This window comes from Scardinius erythrophthalmus (assembly GCF_964197995.2).
Source record: "Scardinius erythrophthalmus genome assembly, chromosome: 14".
NCBI lineage: Eukaryota > Metazoa > Chordata > Actinopteri > Cypriniformes > Leuciscidae > Scardinius > Scardinius erythrophthalmus.
The window spans coordinates 20,826,504-20,848,129 of record NC_138234.1 but is presented as its reverse complement, the minus strand read 5'-3'; the positions used below and the strand labels follow the sequence as shown (position 1 = coordinate 20,848,129).

Here is a 21,626-nt window from a genome sequence, read left to right as displayed (position 1 = left end):
GTTGTTTCCAAAACTAAGCTTATGTATATTGCCTCATTTCTCCCACTTTCCTCTCCCTCTCTTATCGCACATTGCGTTAAGAGATTTCACATGAAATATATTCTTTGCCCAGATAAATAAACAGGGAAAGTGGAAAAACCGCATGACCATTTTTTTGCAAGTCATGAAGCTGACATCTATATCGTGATGCTCATAATTGCAGCAGGGTTAGATTTATATTGCTCCTACCGGTTGACATCTCTGTCTATTAGTTTTGGATTACAGAGTCCAGCCGGGTCAGCGCACTCTTGTAATCCCTTCTCTTGAGCTGAATTCTGGACTCGGTTCAAAACTGTTGCAAAGGACAGGGCGTTAAAACCTTTGAGCTGACCACCATACATAAGGCTGAGTGCCCTTAAGTATTAGGAAACCCTTCTGTGGCAGGTTCTAGACTGGTAATCTGCAATGTCTGACTTGTGAATGAGTCAAAGGGAAGATTTTGTTGTGAATGGGGGGGTCTTGTTGAGTAATGGTGTTGGCTTTTCAAAACAACAATTACACAACAGTAACCTTCCAATAAATAAGTCTCCACACTTAGTGCGAGTCTGTTTTTCCTGTCACACTATACGCAAGACGTAAGTTGTGGATTTGTGCCTGTGAGACTGCGGTTCTGTTATTTCACCACCTGTTAAGCCGACTAGCGGCGATGAATGCTGACTGTGTTGTCGCCTTTCCTCGGCTGCATCTCGGACGAAAAGCTGCGCTTGAACACACCAAAAGGACTTGGGCGAGTGTGCGTTCTGCGCCTGCGTGTAAGTAAATATCTGTCTACAGTATATCAGCAGATATCAATAGTCTAAAAAAGGGAAGCTGAAACTAGGATTGCAGATAAACTAACTGTAAACAAAGCAGTGCTTGCTTACCATTTTGAATACCAATCACGCTGATCACTTCGTTCCTCGATCTTCGTTACAATCGGCTCATGTTATTATGAAAATATTCGTGCATTTGATGGCTCAGGTAAGATGATGTAAACAGCCTTCTATCTGTACCTTCTTGACTTTTTTGTTCACTTTCATCACTTTCACTTTTATTCTCGTGCACTGACTCATTCGCTAAGCCAATCAGAGTTCTGTCTCTCACCGACTGCCCGACGCCGATTCAACATGCTGAAAAAACCAAGTCTAACTTGGTCTGTCCTGGTCTTTAGATGCCAGTTGTGGCCCCAAGCTGTTTTCTAAAATGACAAGGAATTCCCATGGAGATATTATTGCCTTCTCCTAAAACACTGTCCTTATTCTTTTAAAACAAATTCTCATTTTTTTTTATTACCATGTAGTTAGTATTCTGGGCTAGTCAATCCTCTTGGCTGTTTGTGGCCACCAGATGAGATTTGAGTGGCCCTGTCCTCCCTATTCACTGACCCAGAAACACAAAAGTCTTAAAGTTCACCCAGTCCAAGCACATAGCTGCAGATTCTGTTATGCATGCATATATAATGATGGACAACAAGAAAGGCAGGGTGACCCTTGGCCTCATCGAACAGAAATGCTCATTGTTGTAGTGGACTCTCGTTGGCTAATGATTCCGGGCTGTATACACTGAATAGTGAAGAGGCCTGCATTTTATGAATCTGCGATCTTCAGTGCAGTCCCACTGTGCTTTTAGCCAAGGGTTTTATAAATGTATGGAACAGGCCATAGATCTGTATTTTCTGAGATGTGCTGTAAGTGCATCCGGTATAGATTAGCTCTGGCCTTCAAACAGTTTGGAAACGTCAGTCACTGGATGCTAACAGGAAACAGCAGATTTGTTTTTACTGTGCAGTTATTAGTGATTTTCCCAGAAGGCCAAAATCCCCCTTTGCTCTTCTTCAGAGCACATACTTTCATACTTGTCATCAAGGGGAAACCTTTTACTCATTGACCATCACTGGTCTGTGAAACAATTTAAACTAAAGAAAGAATTACATTTATTCATTGGTGTGTTTATTAGTCAACACGTCTATTGTTTTTTCCCCTCTTTGTGGGAATTAGTTCAAATGCTCTTGCGCAGTTTACTTCTTGAGAGATTCACCTTTAATACTTATTTTTTGAGTAACAGTTGAGCTATTCTCAAAAAATGTTGATGTTCTGAATTATAAAAAGTTTGTTTTGAATTCATTTAAATTTTTCCCATTTAAAAATAAGTATTTATTAAATATATATATAGCATTTATTCCGTGTTTATCTTGAGGTGTGCAAAATGATTTCATTTTATTAAATAAAATGTTTGCTTATGAAATTATGCCTTGTATATGTTCTTTTCGTCACTGAAAAGGCACGGCACTTATTAATCACTTAGTCATCACAATTATTTTAAGTTAAGATTTATAAAACCATAACTGCTCCTTGGGCTTGTCTACACTTGTAGCGAAGCAATTATTTACTGTATTTTCCCTATTATGTTTAATGTTCAGTGGCATCTAGGACAACCATTATTCCATATTTCAGTCAGTTTTGTTGTGCTTATTGTATACCTGAAATTGTAACATGGACGGTACACGTGTTTTATGGACCTGGTTAGGGCAGGATCTTAATATGTGGTAAAGTAAAATCTTAAATTACTAAGACTCAAGACACATCGGTCTGCTGGTCCCCAAAACCATTCATTGAGTATGAAATCCTGCGGTATTTAGTAGTCGTGCCTCTTATGGCACTTCTTCCACTCTGTTTGCCGTCCTGTCCATCTTGAAGGTTGATTGGACCCTTGTTTCTCCACAAAGATGTGATTGTTAGCAGCAGTGTAGCTGCGCAAGGGAAGAAAAGCGCTTTGTCAGTGTGCCCCCCGCTTGGCTGCTGTAGCCATGCCACTCGTGGAGACAAACAGTGCGACATGGTTATGTAATGCTTAGCAATTGGTTAATTCAGAAAGTAAATAGTTGTGTTGTTTATGAGAGGGAACAGGGTTCCTGATGGGAAACAATGAATGGGCCATACCATTCAATAAAAGGAAGCTGTGTGTGAGACCCATGTTTGAGTACCAGAGGAAGAAACTACAAGAAGTTGTTGGATGAAAAGGTAGGCTATGTGTAATTCTGAAAATAATAACATGTTGCACCTACTGTTATGAAGTGCTACAAAGTTCAACTGAAAGGATCTCTTCACTTACATTTTACTTGTTCCAGGCTTGAATGGATTTTGGTTGTCTACTATTTTTAACTGTGAACCTGACCTTTGGCTGATCTATTCTGGATCATTGTGGCTAGAAAAGTATGGTTTTGATCCATCTTGCATAAGCAAATGCTTGCTGTCCGACCAAAATATCTGCACATTGATCTTGGTTGCGGAGTATTTTTTCACACCAAGTCCTACATAGAAAGAAACTTGCATAATCAACAAGTATCCACCCAATAATGGAATGCACAACATGACCTGAAGTTGTCTTCAAGCAATATATTTTTAAAACGACATTTGAAGTAACTTGAAAATTCAAGTTGAAGTTGAAAATCAAGTTCAACTGGAGTGGGTTTGTTGTTCAGGTTTGGAGACTGTGCTCGAGTGCCCCGGATGGAGAGCTTCAGTCTTAGATTAATAATTTAGACCTTGACATTGCTCACCCATTATGTAAGAACAGTGAAGAATTTTTCCCTGTCTGCCCAAATATTTGGTAATTCTAAGAGAAAAGCAGTGGCAGTCTCGCAGAGGAAGTTAGCAAGTTCCACTCTGCCCTGTGCGGCAAGATCTAGTAGTTTTAATTGTCGATTTGAACTGATCTTGCTGTGTGTAGGCCCAACTAATGTAGATGAATAATGCTTAAATAATATAGTCTTTTGCCTCTCATTGAGGATCTCCACCCAGTTCTCTACAAGGAAGGGTGGGTTTCCTGTTTTTTTTTTTTACAGTTTCACCACTGCATGTGTTTGCCAAATTTAAACTAAACTCATGTATTCCTTCCTCATTCGATCACTGTCACATTTCCCCATCAAGACCTTGCATAAAATCCTGTCATGTCCGTTTTTCCACCAGTGCTAGGATCGACCTAGGAAATCCAATCAGAGTTCCTCCTTTGGGCTTTCAGTGCCCTTTTATTTCTTCTTTCAGCTCTTGGTCCGCTAAGCTCTATATGTCTTGCCAAGTTGCGGTGCATGCTGAAAGCTTTTAGACTTAATAAATCATATTTAAATCATGAAGTTACCCAGCCTACTAAGACTCAGAGGAACTTTGACCTGAAATGATTACAGAGGCCACTGCCTTGGCTGTAAATCTGTATTTGCTATAACAAATCATGTCCACGGTGATGATTACGTAACGACACTAATGTGCTACTTCAGGTTTTGGCATCTGTAAGCTTGTCCTGCTTTGCTCCTCTACAGTGCTTGCCCAGGACACACCCTGTGCTTAACAGCTCTGCTTATCCCAGCCTTTTAAACCCAGCCTAAGACTGTATATGCAGATTTATGTGTGAATGCTGTGACCAACCCCCTGTCCGATACCTTCTTTGTTGGAGAAACTAATTACGGTTGATGCATTCCGTGAGATAGAATTGTCTGACTTGCCCCTTATAGGAACAGCTCTTGAGCCTGTATAATTGCTTGTTTAGCCAAAACTGTCCATCTAATTGTCTAGTCTATGGATTTAAGTTCTAGGCTGATAACCGAAAGTTCCAGACCCCACAAGGGGCAAAACCAATGTGCCCTTGTGCAAGGCACTTGACCTTTTGGCTACTCTGTGGTGGGACTTTCATTGTAATGTATTGCAAGTCACTTGCAATGTTTTGAAAACATTGACTAAATGACTAATTACTAGATGATGGGCTGTTTTTGAATGAGGTTTGTCTAATTCCTGGCCTCCAGTAACGGAGGTGAGACATTACATAATCCTCAGGATGTTAGTCCATAATTGGTGCCAGTGAGCTGCTGTTTCTACAGCCAGATCGATTGGCACAACATTTCTCTGTACTGTGGAAAGGAAGATGAATGAGCCTCTGGCTGGTGGGAAAGTCTCCAGCTGTTTTTGGTTCCTGTTGTCGGTATATGGTACATATAATTGTGTGAACAAAAGACATTTTTCTTCAAAGCTCTGTTGGAAACTTGCCTGGGTTTTCTCCTTTTCTCCATTTTGTTAAATACATTTTTATAACATAACATGACATTGTTTTCTTAGTGTTTTTCTCTTCATGTTTGAGTTGGTGGTGGTATAGCCTAGTGGTGGTTAAACATCTGTGCTGGTTTCCGGAAGCTGCCGGTTGAAAACCATCACTGTTTTTCCTTGAGCAAGGTACTCTCAATATTCCCCTTTAGAAGAAAACTGGGGTTAAGTTATAATGGAAATCAGGACAATAACAATTAACATGAAATCGTGCTTAAACCGATTTGGCTGATTGCGATTATGAAATTATTTTTTTTTATGCGCAGCTTTATACGTGCTGTTTAATTTCGATTAATCGTGCAGTCCTAATGGAAATGTTACTTTGAAAGCCATTCATGGCACCAACATTTAACCAGTGTTTTGAAGAAATCAACCTACTAATGGCATACTTATCAAGGCCATTTTAATAATTTTTTGTGGTTACCTTGAAGTAGTGGACCAATACACGAGATCTCATGCCCTCTTCTGGGAGTTATGAGCATGCAAGTACGTGTTGTATGTGTGGGTGAATGGAGCATGATACTTTCCATTGAGGCACACTGGGAGACTAATGAAAGGATCCCAGCAGAACACTGACCCACTTTTTATGCAACCCAGCCTGCATCATAAACAGCAAATTAAGTGCATGCATAATGCAAAACTCAATTTAAGTAGCCACAAAGAACCTGTTCCTTGACGTGCGTTAGGAAATGGGTTGTGCATTGGGTATTTTATTACAACCCTCTCTTCCCTTGACCCAATGACATTATTTTAGGTATACAAACAAACCTAAATTGGGCTTCCTCATATACGTGATCAAAACAGGCTGGTTCATGACGTTGATTTCGCCTTGACCCTGGAGATGTAACCCATCGTGTTGTTGGAGACCCACATGTACACTTTCAACTGCAAGGTTTTCTTACTTTGAGAACACAGACGACAAAAGCCAACACAGTCTCGCATGTTGCTTTACCTTCTCTCCCACATCCAAACACAAAGGCCCTGACCCAGTTACTTGTATTCATGGGCAGGTTATGGTTTACTCTGGATGAAAGCTGCAGAGCCGAGAGCTGCAGTTTAAAATCAGTGTCTGTGTTCCTGTTTCTTTCCACATAACATGACTTTATATTCCTGTTTATATTCTTGTGGGTGTTTATTTTTTTATTGTTAGATTGTATCTTGTGTGAATACACACACTCAATTTTAACATGCTGCCTTTTTTATCTTCCAGGGATGCTTCATTTGGGAATTGCACATACAATCTGACGGTTCTTGACTCCTTGCAAGGCATTAGGAAGGTGAGATATACACTATAGTACTATGCAAATGTTTTAACGTCACCACTGAATATTTACCATACTATATGTAAAATGAAAGAATATATTATTATTTCTTCAAATATTATTAAATTGTATATTAATAATAATCTCCAAATTTGTGGATTTAAAAATTGATAAATTATAATTTATTTTTTAATAACTAATGCACATGTATCAGTCTGTATGATGATTTTGCAGCTTACATTAGCAAATTAAATATTTGGTTTTAAGAGTTTCAGCACTCAAGCATACACACACAATCCAGGATTATACCCATAGATACTGATTGTTTACTTAATTCTTCTTGGACAGCCAGTGTAAGACTAGAAACCTGTACATTAGGCAAAGAACATTTGTGTCTACTTGTTTTGAAAAAGTGCTTCAGGGATGTTATTTTGCTGATGGCTTATATAACACAACAGGTCTCTTCACTTTGAGCCACAGTGGCAATGAATCTCCTCAGCCCCCTATTGTGCAGTGTTTTTCTCTGACTGTCTATCTGTTGGTATGAGAGTGGGTTAGCCAAACACATGAATGATTTTACTTTTTGTCTTTTTTCAAATAGGCAGCCATTTTTTTTTTTTTTTTTGGTGTATCCCACTCAAATCCATTTTGTTTTGTATTCACTACAGCAAAAAAACACATTAAATATTTACAAACCCAATTCACATCTATATGCGTTTTGAAATCCAGTTACAATCTGACTTTTGTACACTATCAGTCAGAAGTTTGGGGTTCATCAGATTTTTTGAATCAATAGTTTATTTACATAAAGATGCATTACATTGATCAAAAGCGACCGTAAATTCTTTTGAAATCACTGTTTCCACAAATGTATGAAGCAGCACAACAGTTTTCAACATAGGTGCACGCTGATTGGTTGAACATACGCGAAACGCCAGTACCCGCCATTTTTAAAAAGACTTGTACACGGCTTTTTAAAAATGGCGGGTACCGGCGTTGAATTTACTCAAACCACTAACTCTACGAACATGAAAAACACTGGTGGACCTCTCAACTTTTACACTAAGGAGAAAATCCAACGCAACTTTGAGGGGACCAAGCCAGACATGATTATGTATTTCTGCTCAGCTAGCGACATTGGGCATCAACCGTACAGCAAACGCTAATACTTTTTCATATACTGTCTACTTTGTAGAATAGTTCTACATAATAACGTATTAGACAAGACTTTTAAACAGATCGTAAACTAATGAAGATGGAGAATGGGAGTGCTGTTTGCTTAGGCTCTGCCATTCTCAGTGCCGTCAAAATAAAAGTCACAACAACAAGCATGGCTTACGTCACTTCAGAGTTCCTACTGGTGGTGCGAATGCAACCGGGAAAACGGCCCTAGGGGAACATTAGTTCTCGGGGAACCACCCTGATGTCTAGTTCCTTTAACTAAGTTCTTAGAACTACTGTGAAAGCCCCTAATATTATACCATGCATATTTTTACTTTCAAAAAAAATGTATTTAAAGAAACCAAACCAATGGATAGTTGACATTCGAGGCTTAATGCTATAGAAAAGCAATTAAAGTTTTTCAGGAAGAGTGTTTTCAGCTTGTTTTTATTTTTATATAGAAATATGGCATGCAGTTGCTTCAAACAATTGTATAAAGCTATTCAAAACATTTAATGTAAATTAATAATAGCAAATAATTGCAATTTCAAGGGAATAATCGACAATTATAATTTTTGTCATAATCGTGCAGCCCTAGCAACTAGTAGGCATATTAGAATGATTTCTGAAGGATCATGTGACACTGAAGACTGGAGGGAATAGCTGCTGATAACTCAGCTTTGCCATCACAGGAATAAATTATTGGAAAAATACAAAATTGTCTGGAACTGTCTGAATATTCTCTTTTTCTTAAAATAGTGAACTGAGACATTTAAAAAAAAAAAAACATAACCTTTATAATGAATATTATTCATGATTGCAGTTCAGAAGCATTATTAAGCATTGCATAATAAGAAGTTTCTATTACAATTCTTTACTCAAAGTTGTTAAACTGGCTTCTAGGTAAATGGCGCTCACGTGAGTTTGTCAGTCACGTCTGTTTTAGGAGTATCTCAGCAACAGCCCAATACGTCTGCAGGTATCGATGCGTCTCCAGCTCGACGCGCCGGAAAGACTCGTTGAGCACAGACAGTGAATTCCTTCATGCTTGCTATTCAAAAACATTCTTTACGCCACTTAAACTCTCTGGAATGTCTTTTTGTTTAGTCTGCGTCAGAAAAAATAGCAGCATCCTTCGAATGCAAACTCATCCCTCCATTGCTTATGTTGTTTATTTAAATCACACGCTCAAAAAAGAATTGATTTTAAGTGTAAATGGTTAATTTAGATTTTATAAAATGTTATAAAAATGTTAATAACATGAATTAAAATAAAAGAATATAAATGATTATACAAAAATAATCGAATATTTAAATTCATCCCCTTTAAAATGTTACGTTAAGACTGCATGACAAGTTAAAATATCGAAACTGGACATGCAGACATTGCATCCTGTGCTCTGCTGTTAAGATTGTAGTTGTTGCTTTGAGACTGATGTATGTGACACTTTTATCATTGCCTCTCCTTCGGCTCTAATTAACAGCCATGTTTTAACAGCTCCTTAATTGCATGAGTCACACGGCATCTGTGAGTGTGATAAACACTGAAGCCTGATAATGATCAAATCACCACTGCTTCCTCTCTCCAAGCTGCCAAAGGGGAGTTAATGCCCTATTTGTCGACATGAGAGCAGTTCATTTGTTTTTGTTAGTTATTTGGGTTTATCTAATTGGTAAACATCTGGGCTGGCGGTTCAGTTCGGTTTCGGTTCAAACTCCACAGAGTAATTTCCTCAAGTTAACACAAAATCCAAATTTACCATGTTTTTACTGGGTGGCAATTGTGACTTTATTTCTGTATTTCTTGTAATTGCTGCTTTATATTTCACAATGTGATTTCGTTACTCACAATTTCTGACTTTCTCTTACAAATTTGCTCGTAATTGCGAATTAATATAAAAAAATTGCGACATTGTGAGATATAAAGATGCAGTTACGAAAAAACTAATTTGCAAGAGAAAACCTTGAGTAATTGAAATCACGTATTGAGAAAGTTGCGATTACAGGAAATATAAAGTCATAATTATTTCTAGTAATTGCGACTTTATTTCTACAATTACTACATTGTTTCTCACAATATCTCAATTTTTGAATATTAAAGGTCCCGTTCTATGCCCCTTTTCACAAGATGTAAAATAAGTCTCTGATGTCCCCAGAGTGTGTATGTGAAGTTTGAGCTCAAAATACCCAACAGATAATTTTTTACAGCATGTTTAAATTGACATTTTTTGGGGCTCAGAAAAACGAGCCGTTTCAGTGTGTGCCCTTTAAATGCAAATGAGGTGCTGCTGGACGACACAGGGGGCGGAGCTTCATGAGCTCGTGCTCAGTCTGTCAGGAAAAATTCATCTCACGGAATGATGATAATATCAGAAACTCTCAGTAACGGCGTTCATTTCGAGTCGGACAATAATGCCTACAGAGTCAGAGTGCTGTATAGAGATGAAACAGGTATGGTTTAGTAGTTTAATTACGGTTATTATAACGTATTTGTCATCTGCTTGTAGGCTATGTATCCATTATTTATTAATAGCCTACAAGTCTGCTGTCTGAATGATGATCAAACATGTACTGATGAGTTTAATAAAGTTTATTGTACATCACACAAAAGATGAAGCGTCAGTTTTACTTCAGAAAATCACCGTAAGAGCTGAGTAAACACAGTAGGCTAAGTTATAAGAAGTGCGCAAGTAGCCAGTAGAGTTGAGGGAGCATTCCTGTGGGCGGAGGTTAGTCAAGAAACGGTTCTGGTGATGTCACTAATGCAGGATGTAGAGGGGTGTAGTCCAATCGAGCCGTTTTTTGTAGTCAACTTCTGTTAAATAAAATATCTCGCTTGGCATTGAACTTTGAGCTTTATAATTTTACAGATATTATTTATGCTCTAACAGCAACATTACACACTAACTAAAGTTTGAAACATGGAATCGCATGCAACGGGACCTTTAAGTCGCAGTTATGATTGGAAAAATGTGCCAATTGTGAGAATCAAAGCAGTAATTGTGAGAAATGGTCGCAATTACACAAAATAATTGACTTTTTTTTCTATTTCTTGTAATTTCTACTTTATCTCACAATGTAATGTATATATTTTTTTCTTTTGTAAAGTTGTTTCTCGTAATTGTGACTATAATATTGCAATTTTTGGATGTAGTCAAGTTGTGAGATGAAGTCGCAATTGAGTAAAATGTTGCTAATTGTCAGAAACGTAAGCAAAAAGTAAAAACTGCAAGAAACATTTAACTTTTCTCGTAACTGTGAGATGTCACATTGTAAAAAAAAGTCACAATTACGACTTTCTTGCTTTAAATTCTATATATAATATGTAACTACTCCGTCTTAAACATTCGGCCAATGTCACCAAAACATGTTAACCATCAGCCATGTTGGGCATTGTTTTAGGCTACTGTTTGTAAGCTAACCAGGTTTTATTCTCAAGCTTTTAACCAAACGGATTTCTAAATGACAACGTTTACATCATTTTGACAGCGACAATCCTCCCTGGAGCATCACAGCGCCAAGTGTCTCGATCAAGTATGAAGTTCGCTTGTAGATTACCAGCCCACTACACTCCACCATTACCAGTGCAAGGGTAAAATTAGGAAACTGGAGATTTTGGTAGTGTTGGCAGTAATTAAGAGCAGCTCATCCACACCATCCTTTGACACTGCAGAAGAGGATTTCTACTGTAAGCTCTTTGTCCAGTCAGCTGCAGAGGGCGGCTGGGCTCATTCGATTAAACCTGACCAAGAACAAGTTACATAACCTCAGACTTAGAGCGAGACGGCTGGCTGTATCAGGTGCACACACATCTCTCAGTGCACTCAGATGGAGTAAACGGACACAGTTGTACATCTGCACGTGTAGACTTCGCCATGACTTGTTTGTGTTAGAGAGATGCAACGTTTCATACCTGAACGCGCTCAGCTGATTGGTCCATTAGAGCGATGCAACTTTGCCAGCTTGTGATAATCACTCACCCGCTGTGCCCTCTCTCAGCACTGATTAGGTTTTGATTGACAGGTTCAGCCCTGCAGCTCAGGACAGCATGTTCCACGGTCGGATGGTTTCAGTGACAGTCTTTCCGTGGTCTGTTTTCATCCAGCTTTGGAAAGGTGGACTAAATATTACATTTATCCACAGACCACCCATGCCACTTTTTTTATGGTGACTGGCATCTTGAGGTCATGTGACCACCCAAATCCAAATCTTCTATGGTAATCCACACAACATAATGGGGAGGGGACATATCAGAGTTCAAAAGAGGGCAAATTGTTGGTGCGTATCTCTTTGGCTCATCTGTGACAGGACAGCAAGTCTTTGCTTTCGTCTGATGCTGCATTCACTGCATTTATATAGCAGTATAAAGTCCAGTATTAGTTATTAATAAAGTGAATAAGAGAAGAAAAGACTTTGAGCACCTTTTAACCAGTTTTCTGGTAGCCGACTGTGGACTCCATCAGCAGAAGAAACTGGACACTCCATTAGACGCAGCCCTCATCGCTCACTGCCACAGCTTATCAACTCGTGTGCCTTTTTCCTTAATGTCTTCCCGCGCAGCTCTTCATTGAGTACCAGACAGGCCGCTTTAGCCCCATTACGCTGACTAATTGGTTAAACATAGTCAGATGGTATTGATGTGTGCTCGTTTAGGGTGGGGAAAATATATATATATATATTTGAGACTTTCAGGGGAAAGTCACCTTACAGACGCACATATTTGCAATTCGATTTGATTAACATATGACTGATGTTTATAATTAACTTTGTTTTTCAGGCCCTTCAGCACGGATTCTTGAACTTTGAGACGTTCGACGTGAATGAGTATGAACATTATGAGGTAATGATGCCCCTTTTCGCCCCCTCAATATGAAATGTGTCATGCTCACGCTCATTAGGCGGACCAGCAGGCAATGTTTTTTTTTACCCAGAATTACTTTCATTGCTCCTCAAGCCGGTTACATAATCATGTTTATTCCATTGGGGCCCAAAAGACATTTTAACGTAATGAAAGTCTCGGCTCGATCAGTTTGATTTAAATCGCACACAACATGATTATATGTCGCCTACCTGTGTTTATAATCCGCTACAAGGTTGTTGTACATCTCAGTTGTTTAGACAATCACTGGGAACAATTCCCGTCAAATGAGCATTTGATTGATTTGTCCTTTTGTATTATGTAAATTTTCTGGCTTGTGTTAATCCGTTACCCGCTGTGCCCTCCTATTTGAAGGGGTTACAACAGTCTCGTTTAACCCTGCGTTTCAGGACAGCACAACTTGCCATTTATAAAAGATACTCGATTGGCTGTTATACAAACTTCCCTGATTAATTTCTTGTTTTGATCTGGTTCCCTGTTTCTTTATTCATTTTCCATCCCTTGACTCACTTTGTGTCCTTCCAGCGTGTCGAGAATGGAGATCTGAACTGGATCGTCCCGGGCAAGCTTCTTGCTTTCAGCGGTCCACATCCGAAAAGTAAAATAGAGAACGGTAAGGCTGCTTGCCATGTTTTAGCCATATAATTGTATTAATTTAAGCACTTTCTCTGAAATGTTTGATGTAATTTACTTATGTGACAGTAGAGGGGGCCCTTGTTTTAGTCATCACAGAATCACACACACATAGGTAGAGATTTCAACATATTAGATATTATGATTGTTTTTGAAAGCAAATTGTTCAGTTAGGGTTGTATAATTGATTACATACTAAGTTAATTTATATTATATATGAATATATGTATTTGTGCTTCACTTTATATATACATGCATGTTAATGTTAAGGGTAATATAGTGTTAAAGTCTAATAAATAATATATAATAATAATAATAATATATAAATGTTGGTGTGTATGGTTAATATGTATATAATATGTAAAATGTATGGTTACATATTGGATATGATAAAAGTAGTTTTTAACTTTAGCATGCTATGTTTTTTTATTTGTAATACATTTCTGTATGAATTAGTTGGATTCATTTATACAATACATTATACAATTTATACATTGTCATTAATACATTGTCAATACATTTCTATTAAATATAAATAAATATTTTTGCTTTATTTTAAATGTATTTAAATCTGGATGATGTATATTATGTGTGTGTGTTGTATAGCTTGGAGTGCTTTTTTATAGAAATGAAAAATAACTATATATAATAATGTAATGGTATAATATTATTATATATTAATATATTAAGATGTAATTTTATTAATATATACTTATACTATATTTCCCATATTTAGATACAATAATATAGATATGTGAAATATATGTATTTTTAAAATATGTAATGGTATATAAATGTATCTTAATTATATAATTGTATTTAACATGCATGTATAATACTAAAAATTATGAATGGATGGACTTCCTCTTCTCCTGTGTGGCAGGTTATCCTCTACATGCCCCCGAGGCTTATTTCCCATATTTCCGCAAGCACAACGTCACCACCATAGTGCGCCTCAACAAGAAGATCTATGAATCCAAGCGCTTCACAGATGCTGGTTTCGACCATTACGACCTGTTCTTCGTGGACGGAAGCACACCCGGCGACGTCATCACCCGCCGCTTCCTGCACATTTGTGAGAGCACGGATGGAGCGGTGGCCGTGCACTGCAAGGGTGAGACGCCACTTAAATCAAAGACATGGAAATATGGCCGCACAGCATCACCTCATTGACCTGCTAGCAAGACAATTGTTGTCAATATGTTAATGATCTTTTTATGTTGCATGAAACCTTTAAATGCTGTTTTATTGATCCGACTCAATGAAGAAGGTTTTTTTTGGAGTTTATGGTCTCACAGGAACTAAAAGAGAAATGAAATGTTAACAAGCATCAGCCTAATAATCAATATTATGGTAAAGTGGCCTTGGAAGTGCATCAATAAGATCATTAAACACCTGTGACCTTTTTCCTACCAATCACAGCGGGTTTAGGCCGGACGGGGACTCTGATTGGCTGCTACCTAATGAAGCACTACCGTTTCACAGCTGCTGAAGCCATCGCTTGGATCCGCATCTGCAGACCCGGCTCTGTTATTGGACCCCAGCAGCATTACCTAGAAGAGTAAGTCCCGGAACTACCCACAATGCACCACTTTTGGCCTCTTAACAACTTTTTTTCCTCCTTTTTATTGTGCACTACGTTTACATAATGTTGACGAGTGCTCTAACTTCAAAAGTCGTGTATTTTCAACAGCGTAAGAGCTTATTTCGAGAGCGCACTCCTTTGCTAAGCAGATAAGGTCAGCAGATGTTCCAGATCTGGCTGAATCATCCAACTCTGGCTTGGGAAAAGGAGTGCTCGTGGAGTTTCCGTGCAGCTTTCGTCTATCAATGAGGCCTTTCGTGCGTTGTAAAACCAGACCATGGTTCGGTTGTCATGTCTGAGTTAAAACAGAGCACTGGCCATGTGCAGGTCAGTTAAACGTAATCTCTCAAATATTTTGTTGGGCTTAGACAATGCTGTGGGCCGCAGCGTGAGAGAATGGCCACCGCAGGCAGGATAGATGAACGTTATCTTCACGCATATTTTCCACCTTAGGGCACTGTGAGACGTTTCAGATTCCCTTTCCTGTGTGCTGGACACAAAGTATCCATTATCAGGTGTTGGAATAGAGTAAACGGTTCAATCTGAGACCAGATTTATTTTCACATGGCTGAATTATTTGTGCAAAACAAGACATTGAATGTGAACTGTTGTCTTTGTAACTCTGCAGGAAGCAGGCGAGTCTCTGGGCTCATGGAGATATTCACCGCTCCAAGCAGCGGCAGTATGAGGACAGATCCGTGCCTCACCTTATCTCCAGTATTGACAACCTCTCCATCAGCACCTCCATCTTTAAATCCCACAGCTTGGACCGTATGGAGGAGGTGAGGCCTAATGGGACATTTTTTTTAAATTTGTTTTATTTAAATTAGGGATGCACAATATATCAGTAGCATATAGTTAATATATTGTATATTAGAGATTTTTAATTTACCACATCGGTCGATATAGAACTTTTAATTCTTCATGCTCATTTCTTCTTCTCTTTGCGTTTAGATGATAAATGTACAGAAAGAAAGCAGTAAAGATAATGTTCTAATGCCTAAATTCACTTGAAGAATTTCTAATTATTTTAGTTTTTAGTCATTTTAAATTTGTGCTTACATTTGTTCAAGTAAATTTGAATGATTTTTAAATCGAATTACTTAAAAAAAAAAAAAAAAAAAAAAAAAAAAAATATATATATATATATATATATATATATATATATATATATATATATATATATATATATATATATATATATATATATATATATATATATATATATATATATATATATATATATATGTGTGTGTGTGTTTCCTGCAGAAGATGCTATGTTTTGCAAGGGGGACCTTAATTAATTTTGACAAAACTAAAACAGAATATTAATATCGGCTATTTAATGATTATCAGCCGTAACATGAAAATATTTATTTATAATATATTACTATTGGTAGAGTATAATGTTAGAGAGGGTCGTAACCACTATATACATCGAGGAAAAAATGTACAGATATAATGTAAAAAATATATATATTTATCACCTTAGCGACATTGGCCCGAATTTGAATATCTGTATTTTACTACTTAAAATGGTTATTTAAATATATCTTAAACGTATTTAAATAAATACTTATTTAAATAAAATCAGTGAAATACTGCATATGTGTAGTATAAATCAGATTTTAGACCTTTAACTCAACTCAAGCAGCACCTCTTTGGAGTTATGTCAGCTGTTAAGATGTTCTCTAACTCTCGACAGAATGATTACACTGAGAACGATCTCGGTATGACGCAAGGAGACAAACTGCGTGCCTTAAAGGGTCGACGGCAGCCGAGGTCTGCAACTATTGGAGCCGTAAGGTAAGATGCCATTGCTTTGGTTTTTGAAGGGAAAAAAACGATTATTTTGTTGGTTGAGCTATAGCACAACCTGAAATAGCGCCACATGTGGCAATACTGAGAATGCAACTCATTTTGACTCAAATTACGTTTCGTGATGCAGTAGTCTATTTTGGGGCTGAATCTCAACCTAGACATAAAAAGCAAAGCAAACCTGGTCTAAGACTAATATCACATCTTCTATTCAGATGTCCATATAATGAGCCACATTACATAAATGACACTCATTCATTCCCCTTCATGAATGAAGTCTTTTATCAGGACTCTTTCAACTTCCATTAGCTTTTAGCTCAGTGAAGAGAGAAATGACACCAGGCCATAGTTAGTGTTCCAGTCCACTCTAAAATGCAAGACTGAGCTAAAATTAATACAAAAGAACACAGATTGGTAAGAGCACTGATGCATCGGGCACAGAGCTAGTTGGCATAGTAACATGGCATTCCTGTTGTCTTGGAGAGATGTTTCCCTGTACCTCTGGATTGGCTGACTATTGAGAAACATTCTGCTTTCTGCTTTTACATCCCTTAGTCCTAAGTTTGAAATGGAATTCTAGCATACTGTTAGATTTTGCTGTATTTGGCCGAGCAGTGGTTTGGGTGGCTCGCCAATGTATTGGATTTCTCCAATACATAAAATAAGTAAGCTTGACCAGAGTTCTTGTGGGGAGAAGAATTTATTGAAGGTTTGTAGTGTAGCAGTCCTTCAGCAGCGATGTTAGCATGTCGCCCTTCAACAATCTTAACCCAAAGTTCTTTCTGTGAGACAGAACTTTATACATGAAGACAAAAGGGCTACAAACAAAGCAAAACTGTTAGGACGTCCTACAGGAGATCGATCTACACAGCAATCTACCCTGAGCAATGTTGTTTCACACCTATCAGTTTCTATGGGCCATATGTCTGTATGGGCCATTTGGTTCACACCTTTACAGACACATATAGAGTTGATTAAATCTAATGCACAGTAACCACGTAAATGCATCTGACTAAAGTTAACTACACATAATCTTTCAATACTTATTTCATTATTTATATATATATGTATGTATTGCATGTTATTTTTCTATATAGGGATATAGTATTTCACACAGTGTGCTCTGCTTGTGTACTGCACAGTTGATGTAGATATGTAGATAATGTAGATAATTTGGGCATTGAATATCATTTTGTTTCACTTGGAACTCAATTATTACATACAGCTCTATGTTCTGGGTTTTCAAAAGCAGTTTGTTACATAACCAAGCAGTGTGTACTTGAACCCAGTGTCATCTCAATGTTCTTCCAGCAGACTCGAGGACATGAAGATGCACACTAGGTCTCCATCTCAGCCTCTCAGGTAACTTTTCATTCCAAACTTCCATTTCGTTTTCTTTAAAGGTCATAAGAGAGGTCATTTACATATAAAAGTCTTAAAGGTACAGTAGCACAACCACCTGTTTAAAGGTTTAAAATGGTTTTGTGGCCTGTTTTTGGTCTATAAAACAGTTTATAAATGAACTTTGGATAAAAAAAAAAAATAATAAAATTCTAAAGCTATAAAACATGGCTCTCTGAAATGCTTTGCGTAAGCTGTTGGCTCAGTACACTAGCTATTTTACCTCAGACCTCTCCAAGTTTACAAAAATAGCCCAAGGAATAAACACAGCCTACTTACGGTTGGCGTTCTACATACTTCACCATCTAAAAGACAAATTATACCCCGGCGTATCTTAATTTCCAACCCCTCCTTGCGCACAACGCTAACAAAGCAAGATCTTGAAGTACCGCTCGATAAGAACAGGACTCTTCATCCTCGTGTGCTTGATGTCGTCAATAATTTGAACAGGCCCCGTTTTAGCACGTTTAACCCAGATGTAAATTAAACACCCCTTCGTGAGGAAATGCGCAGTCCTTAATTAATTTCTCATGAAGAGCGGCGAGTTGAAGAGGCCTCTTGGACATAATGGGCCCTCCTACACTTCCTGTCGCATTTCCTTCTCGCTAGGATGAAGGATGAGCTTTTGGCAAATTTGTTTGTTTTGCATTTAGCTGATAGAGACCAAGATTGAGAGAGGGAAAGAGCTGAGAGCCAAGTTAAATTTTTACTATTTTGGTACAGATTCGGTTGTAGTGGAGTAGTAATATATTGGGGGGGGGGGGTGTGTGTGTGTGTGTGTGTGTGTGTGTGTGTGTGTGTGTGTGTGTGTGTGTGTGTGTGTGTGTGTGTGTGTGTGTGTGTGTGTGTGTGTGTGTATGTGTAATAAAAACATTAGAAATACAGTGAAATATTCTATTTTTTAACAAACCCCTAACCCAAGGTTTTGAACAAAAAATTCCACACTGGCCCTTATTTAACCAAATGTATTCATAAGTTGTATTCATATGTAAATTAATTAATAAAGTAAGTATAATTAATTATGTAAAACTCAAAGTTTATCAATGGAGATTTAAAAAAAGTTTCTCCTGGGAAAATAGTAGGGTTTTTTTTTTCAAACAAAGATTTTAATAAAAGACAACTGTTTTTTTATTATTATTATTATTATTATTATTATTATTATTGCTGTTATTTATTTGTTTATAATTTTGTTTGTAGAGATCATATTGTTCAATTATTGTATACAATAAGAATTTTTGAAATGGTATTGCTATTATCAGTATTTGCTATGAATATAGCCTTTTATGCTGACATGGCCCTAACCCTGACAAATTCATTTAAATGGGGATAACATTTTTAACATATATTAAGATGAATATGATATGTGAAAAATGTCCTTTTCATGGAGTTTCTGAAATGTTAGCACATAATATATTGAAGTGTTTGATGCATTAAAAAATAACAATAATTAATTCTTAATGAAGATAAATACATTTTTCTTCTAAAAGCATGTTTTTTTTGACACAAACTCTTCATCAATTGACTTTCACTGGTGAGATTAAACTGTGAGTCAAAGTTTTTGGAGTGGGTGAAAAAGGAGGAGAAGCTGTGTGGGAGATTGTGATTAGTGGTAGAGAAAAAACACTTCAGAATGAATACCAGAATAAGAAAAAAAAGTGTAAAATGAAAGTAAATAGAAAACAAAAGTGGAAGGGAATTTTACTAGGCTGATTTTGGACCCTCGCCTGTAACTTTCCCTGCTTCTTTATCCTGATTTATTTATCCTCAAACAAAGCCTCTTTAAAACAATACTCTGCTTCCCTTGTTGTATGCGGAAGCAATGACTCCATTAAAAGATTATTTTAAACAGTTAATTTCCTAGCATAAGTGTTTGGCAAGACATAACGGCTCTTAGAAATGTACTTATAAATAGTCAGTATGGCATTTTTCATGATGCCGGGGTGGATTTTGGAGATGAAATTCCCAGTAGCAACCCAGACTATTGTATCTTGTTTATGAAGTGGTCTTTTATATAATTGCAGACCTGCTTTTGGCTTCTTACTTCAAATCCACCCTGAAAACTGTATGTGTGTGTGTTTTATGTGTATGTGTGTGTTTTAATAAATATCAATTCATTCATATATACACAAATTATTTATTTACTCCTGTAGAGTTTGCAATATGGTGTTAACATCTAAGTGTTAAGATTTTGACGTAATTTCAGCTGATTTCATGCCTGTATTTGTGTTTGTATGTGTTTTATAGCCGAATGAAACCCGCAGCCACTGTCCAGGGTTCCATCTCCCCCCTAAAATCCTCCAAAGTCCCACCATCCTCCTCTGTCTCTGCCTCTGCCAAGCGCATTGACCGCTCTTCATCTTCATCAACCAACCTCAAGAGGTGAGCCTGACCTCCCTACTAATCAGCTTTCCTCCAATCTTCTCTACACTCTCCATATCTTTCTTCTGTCTGCTTATTCTCTCACTTGTCCACCAACTCTTTTGTGTAACTTCTTCCTCCTCTTTTCTTTCTCTTCTGTCTTCTCTCCTCCCAGCTCCCTGGTGGCCTTCTTTCCTCTCTGTGACTACCCTATGCTCTGAAACGGAGAGCCGTAAACGCAAGGAATCAAGTTGGTTGCTCCGTGCTGTTGGTGCACTGGTTTCAAGCGACTCGTTCCCTGCCGTTTATGTAATCAAATAGCCAGAGCCATATCACCTACCTACTACTGTTTCACTCTCTCCAAACTTGCACTTATCGAGTCATATTGATGTATTTTTGGCCCAAGTGCATACCCACTACTTTCCAGTACTGTTCAGACCATCTTGAAAAGCACTTTCTAACACACTCCAGCCATGGGCTGGGCAATATTTTATAGATGTATAATAATAAATATGGGAACATTCTCCAGTAATGTTAATAAAATGTTAGTTTAAAGCTATTTGGTCTTTAATAATGTTCTCAAAATGTAAGCGAAAAAAGTCATTTAAACCTCATTTATAACCCCCCCCCCCCCCCCCAAAAAAAAAAGTTTTGGTTGGATAAATTTATCTTACGTTTTTTAAATGTTGCTGACTACTTGTTTCCCATTTTGTTAGTTTTTTGTGATGACACAAACGTATGATTGAATCAAAAATATTATTTACATAAGTAGAAGAAACGAAATTACATTTGGCAAGTTAAATTAATTTAAGTTTAAAGAGACTTTGCCGTAGTAAATTTTGAATAAGTTGCCCAGCCCTATTTCAGGCTGAGAGTAAATACAATCTCAGCCAATCTACATGCAATTCCTCATCCCTTTGTCATTAGATTGTCCATGATCTCCGTGTCGTGCAGTGTAGATATGGGTACGAGTGTGTCCTCCCTGTCCTCCACCCTTCATGTCTGTTTCCCCTCCATCCCATCCTCCAGCACCAGGTTAGCCAGCTCTTTGGGTAACCTGTACGAACCAAATGGCGAAGCAAACGGCTCTGGGAAACCACCTTCCCCCTCCTCGTTCACTTCCCACCCCGTCCGCACGGGCTACAGCAGCCCGATCGCCCCACACAATTACCACTACGAGGTCAACAACAACAACAATCAGTATAACACCACCAGCACCCCGAACACCAATGGGGTGAGCCCGAGCAGCGGGGCAAAAAGTGTGACCTACAACCTCAACCACACCGGCCTGAGCGGACCTTCCACCAATGAAAGGCAACAGGGGCACCACAGAAGCCCCGCGACAGGGCTGAGTGGGCTCTCTGCACGCTACCTCAGCCGGTCCATTCCCGTAAGTGATCTCTCCTCCCAAGATACACACCC

General features: G+C 37.9%; 1 protein-coding gene across 7 annotated transcripts in view; it reads left to right on the top strand.

The window, feature by feature from the left end:
- Nucleotides 1-21,626, top strand: part of cdc14ab (cell division cycle 14Ab) — a 45,295-nt gene that overhangs the window by 17,493 nt on the left and 6,176 nt on the right. For 3 of the 7 annotated variants that reach the window (XM_081384125.1, XM_081384126.1, XM_081384123.1), the window contains 10 exons: nt 6,319-6,385; nt 12,308-12,370; nt 12,935-13,022; nt 13,926-14,156; nt 14,465-14,603; nt 15,256-15,409; nt 16,333-16,433; nt 17,757-17,807; nt 20,091-20,225; nt 21,234-21,594. In XM_081384125.1, the coding sequence (XP_081240251.1) occupies nt 6,319-6,385; nt 12,308-12,370; nt 12,935-13,022; nt 13,926-14,156; nt 14,465-14,603; nt 15,256-15,409; nt 16,333-16,433; nt 17,757-17,807; nt 20,091-20,225; nt 21,234-21,594 (1,390 nt within the window). Of the gene's footprint in view, nt 1-6,318; nt 6,386-12,307; nt 12,371-12,934; nt 13,023-13,925; nt 14,157-14,464; nt 14,604-15,255; nt 15,410-16,332; nt 16,434-17,756; nt 17,808-20,090; nt 20,226-20,379; nt 20,841-21,233; nt 21,595-21,626 lie in introns of those variants that run through there. The other 4 variants (XM_081384127.1, XM_081384124.1, XM_081384129.1 and 1 more) reach the window with 3 other exon arrangements.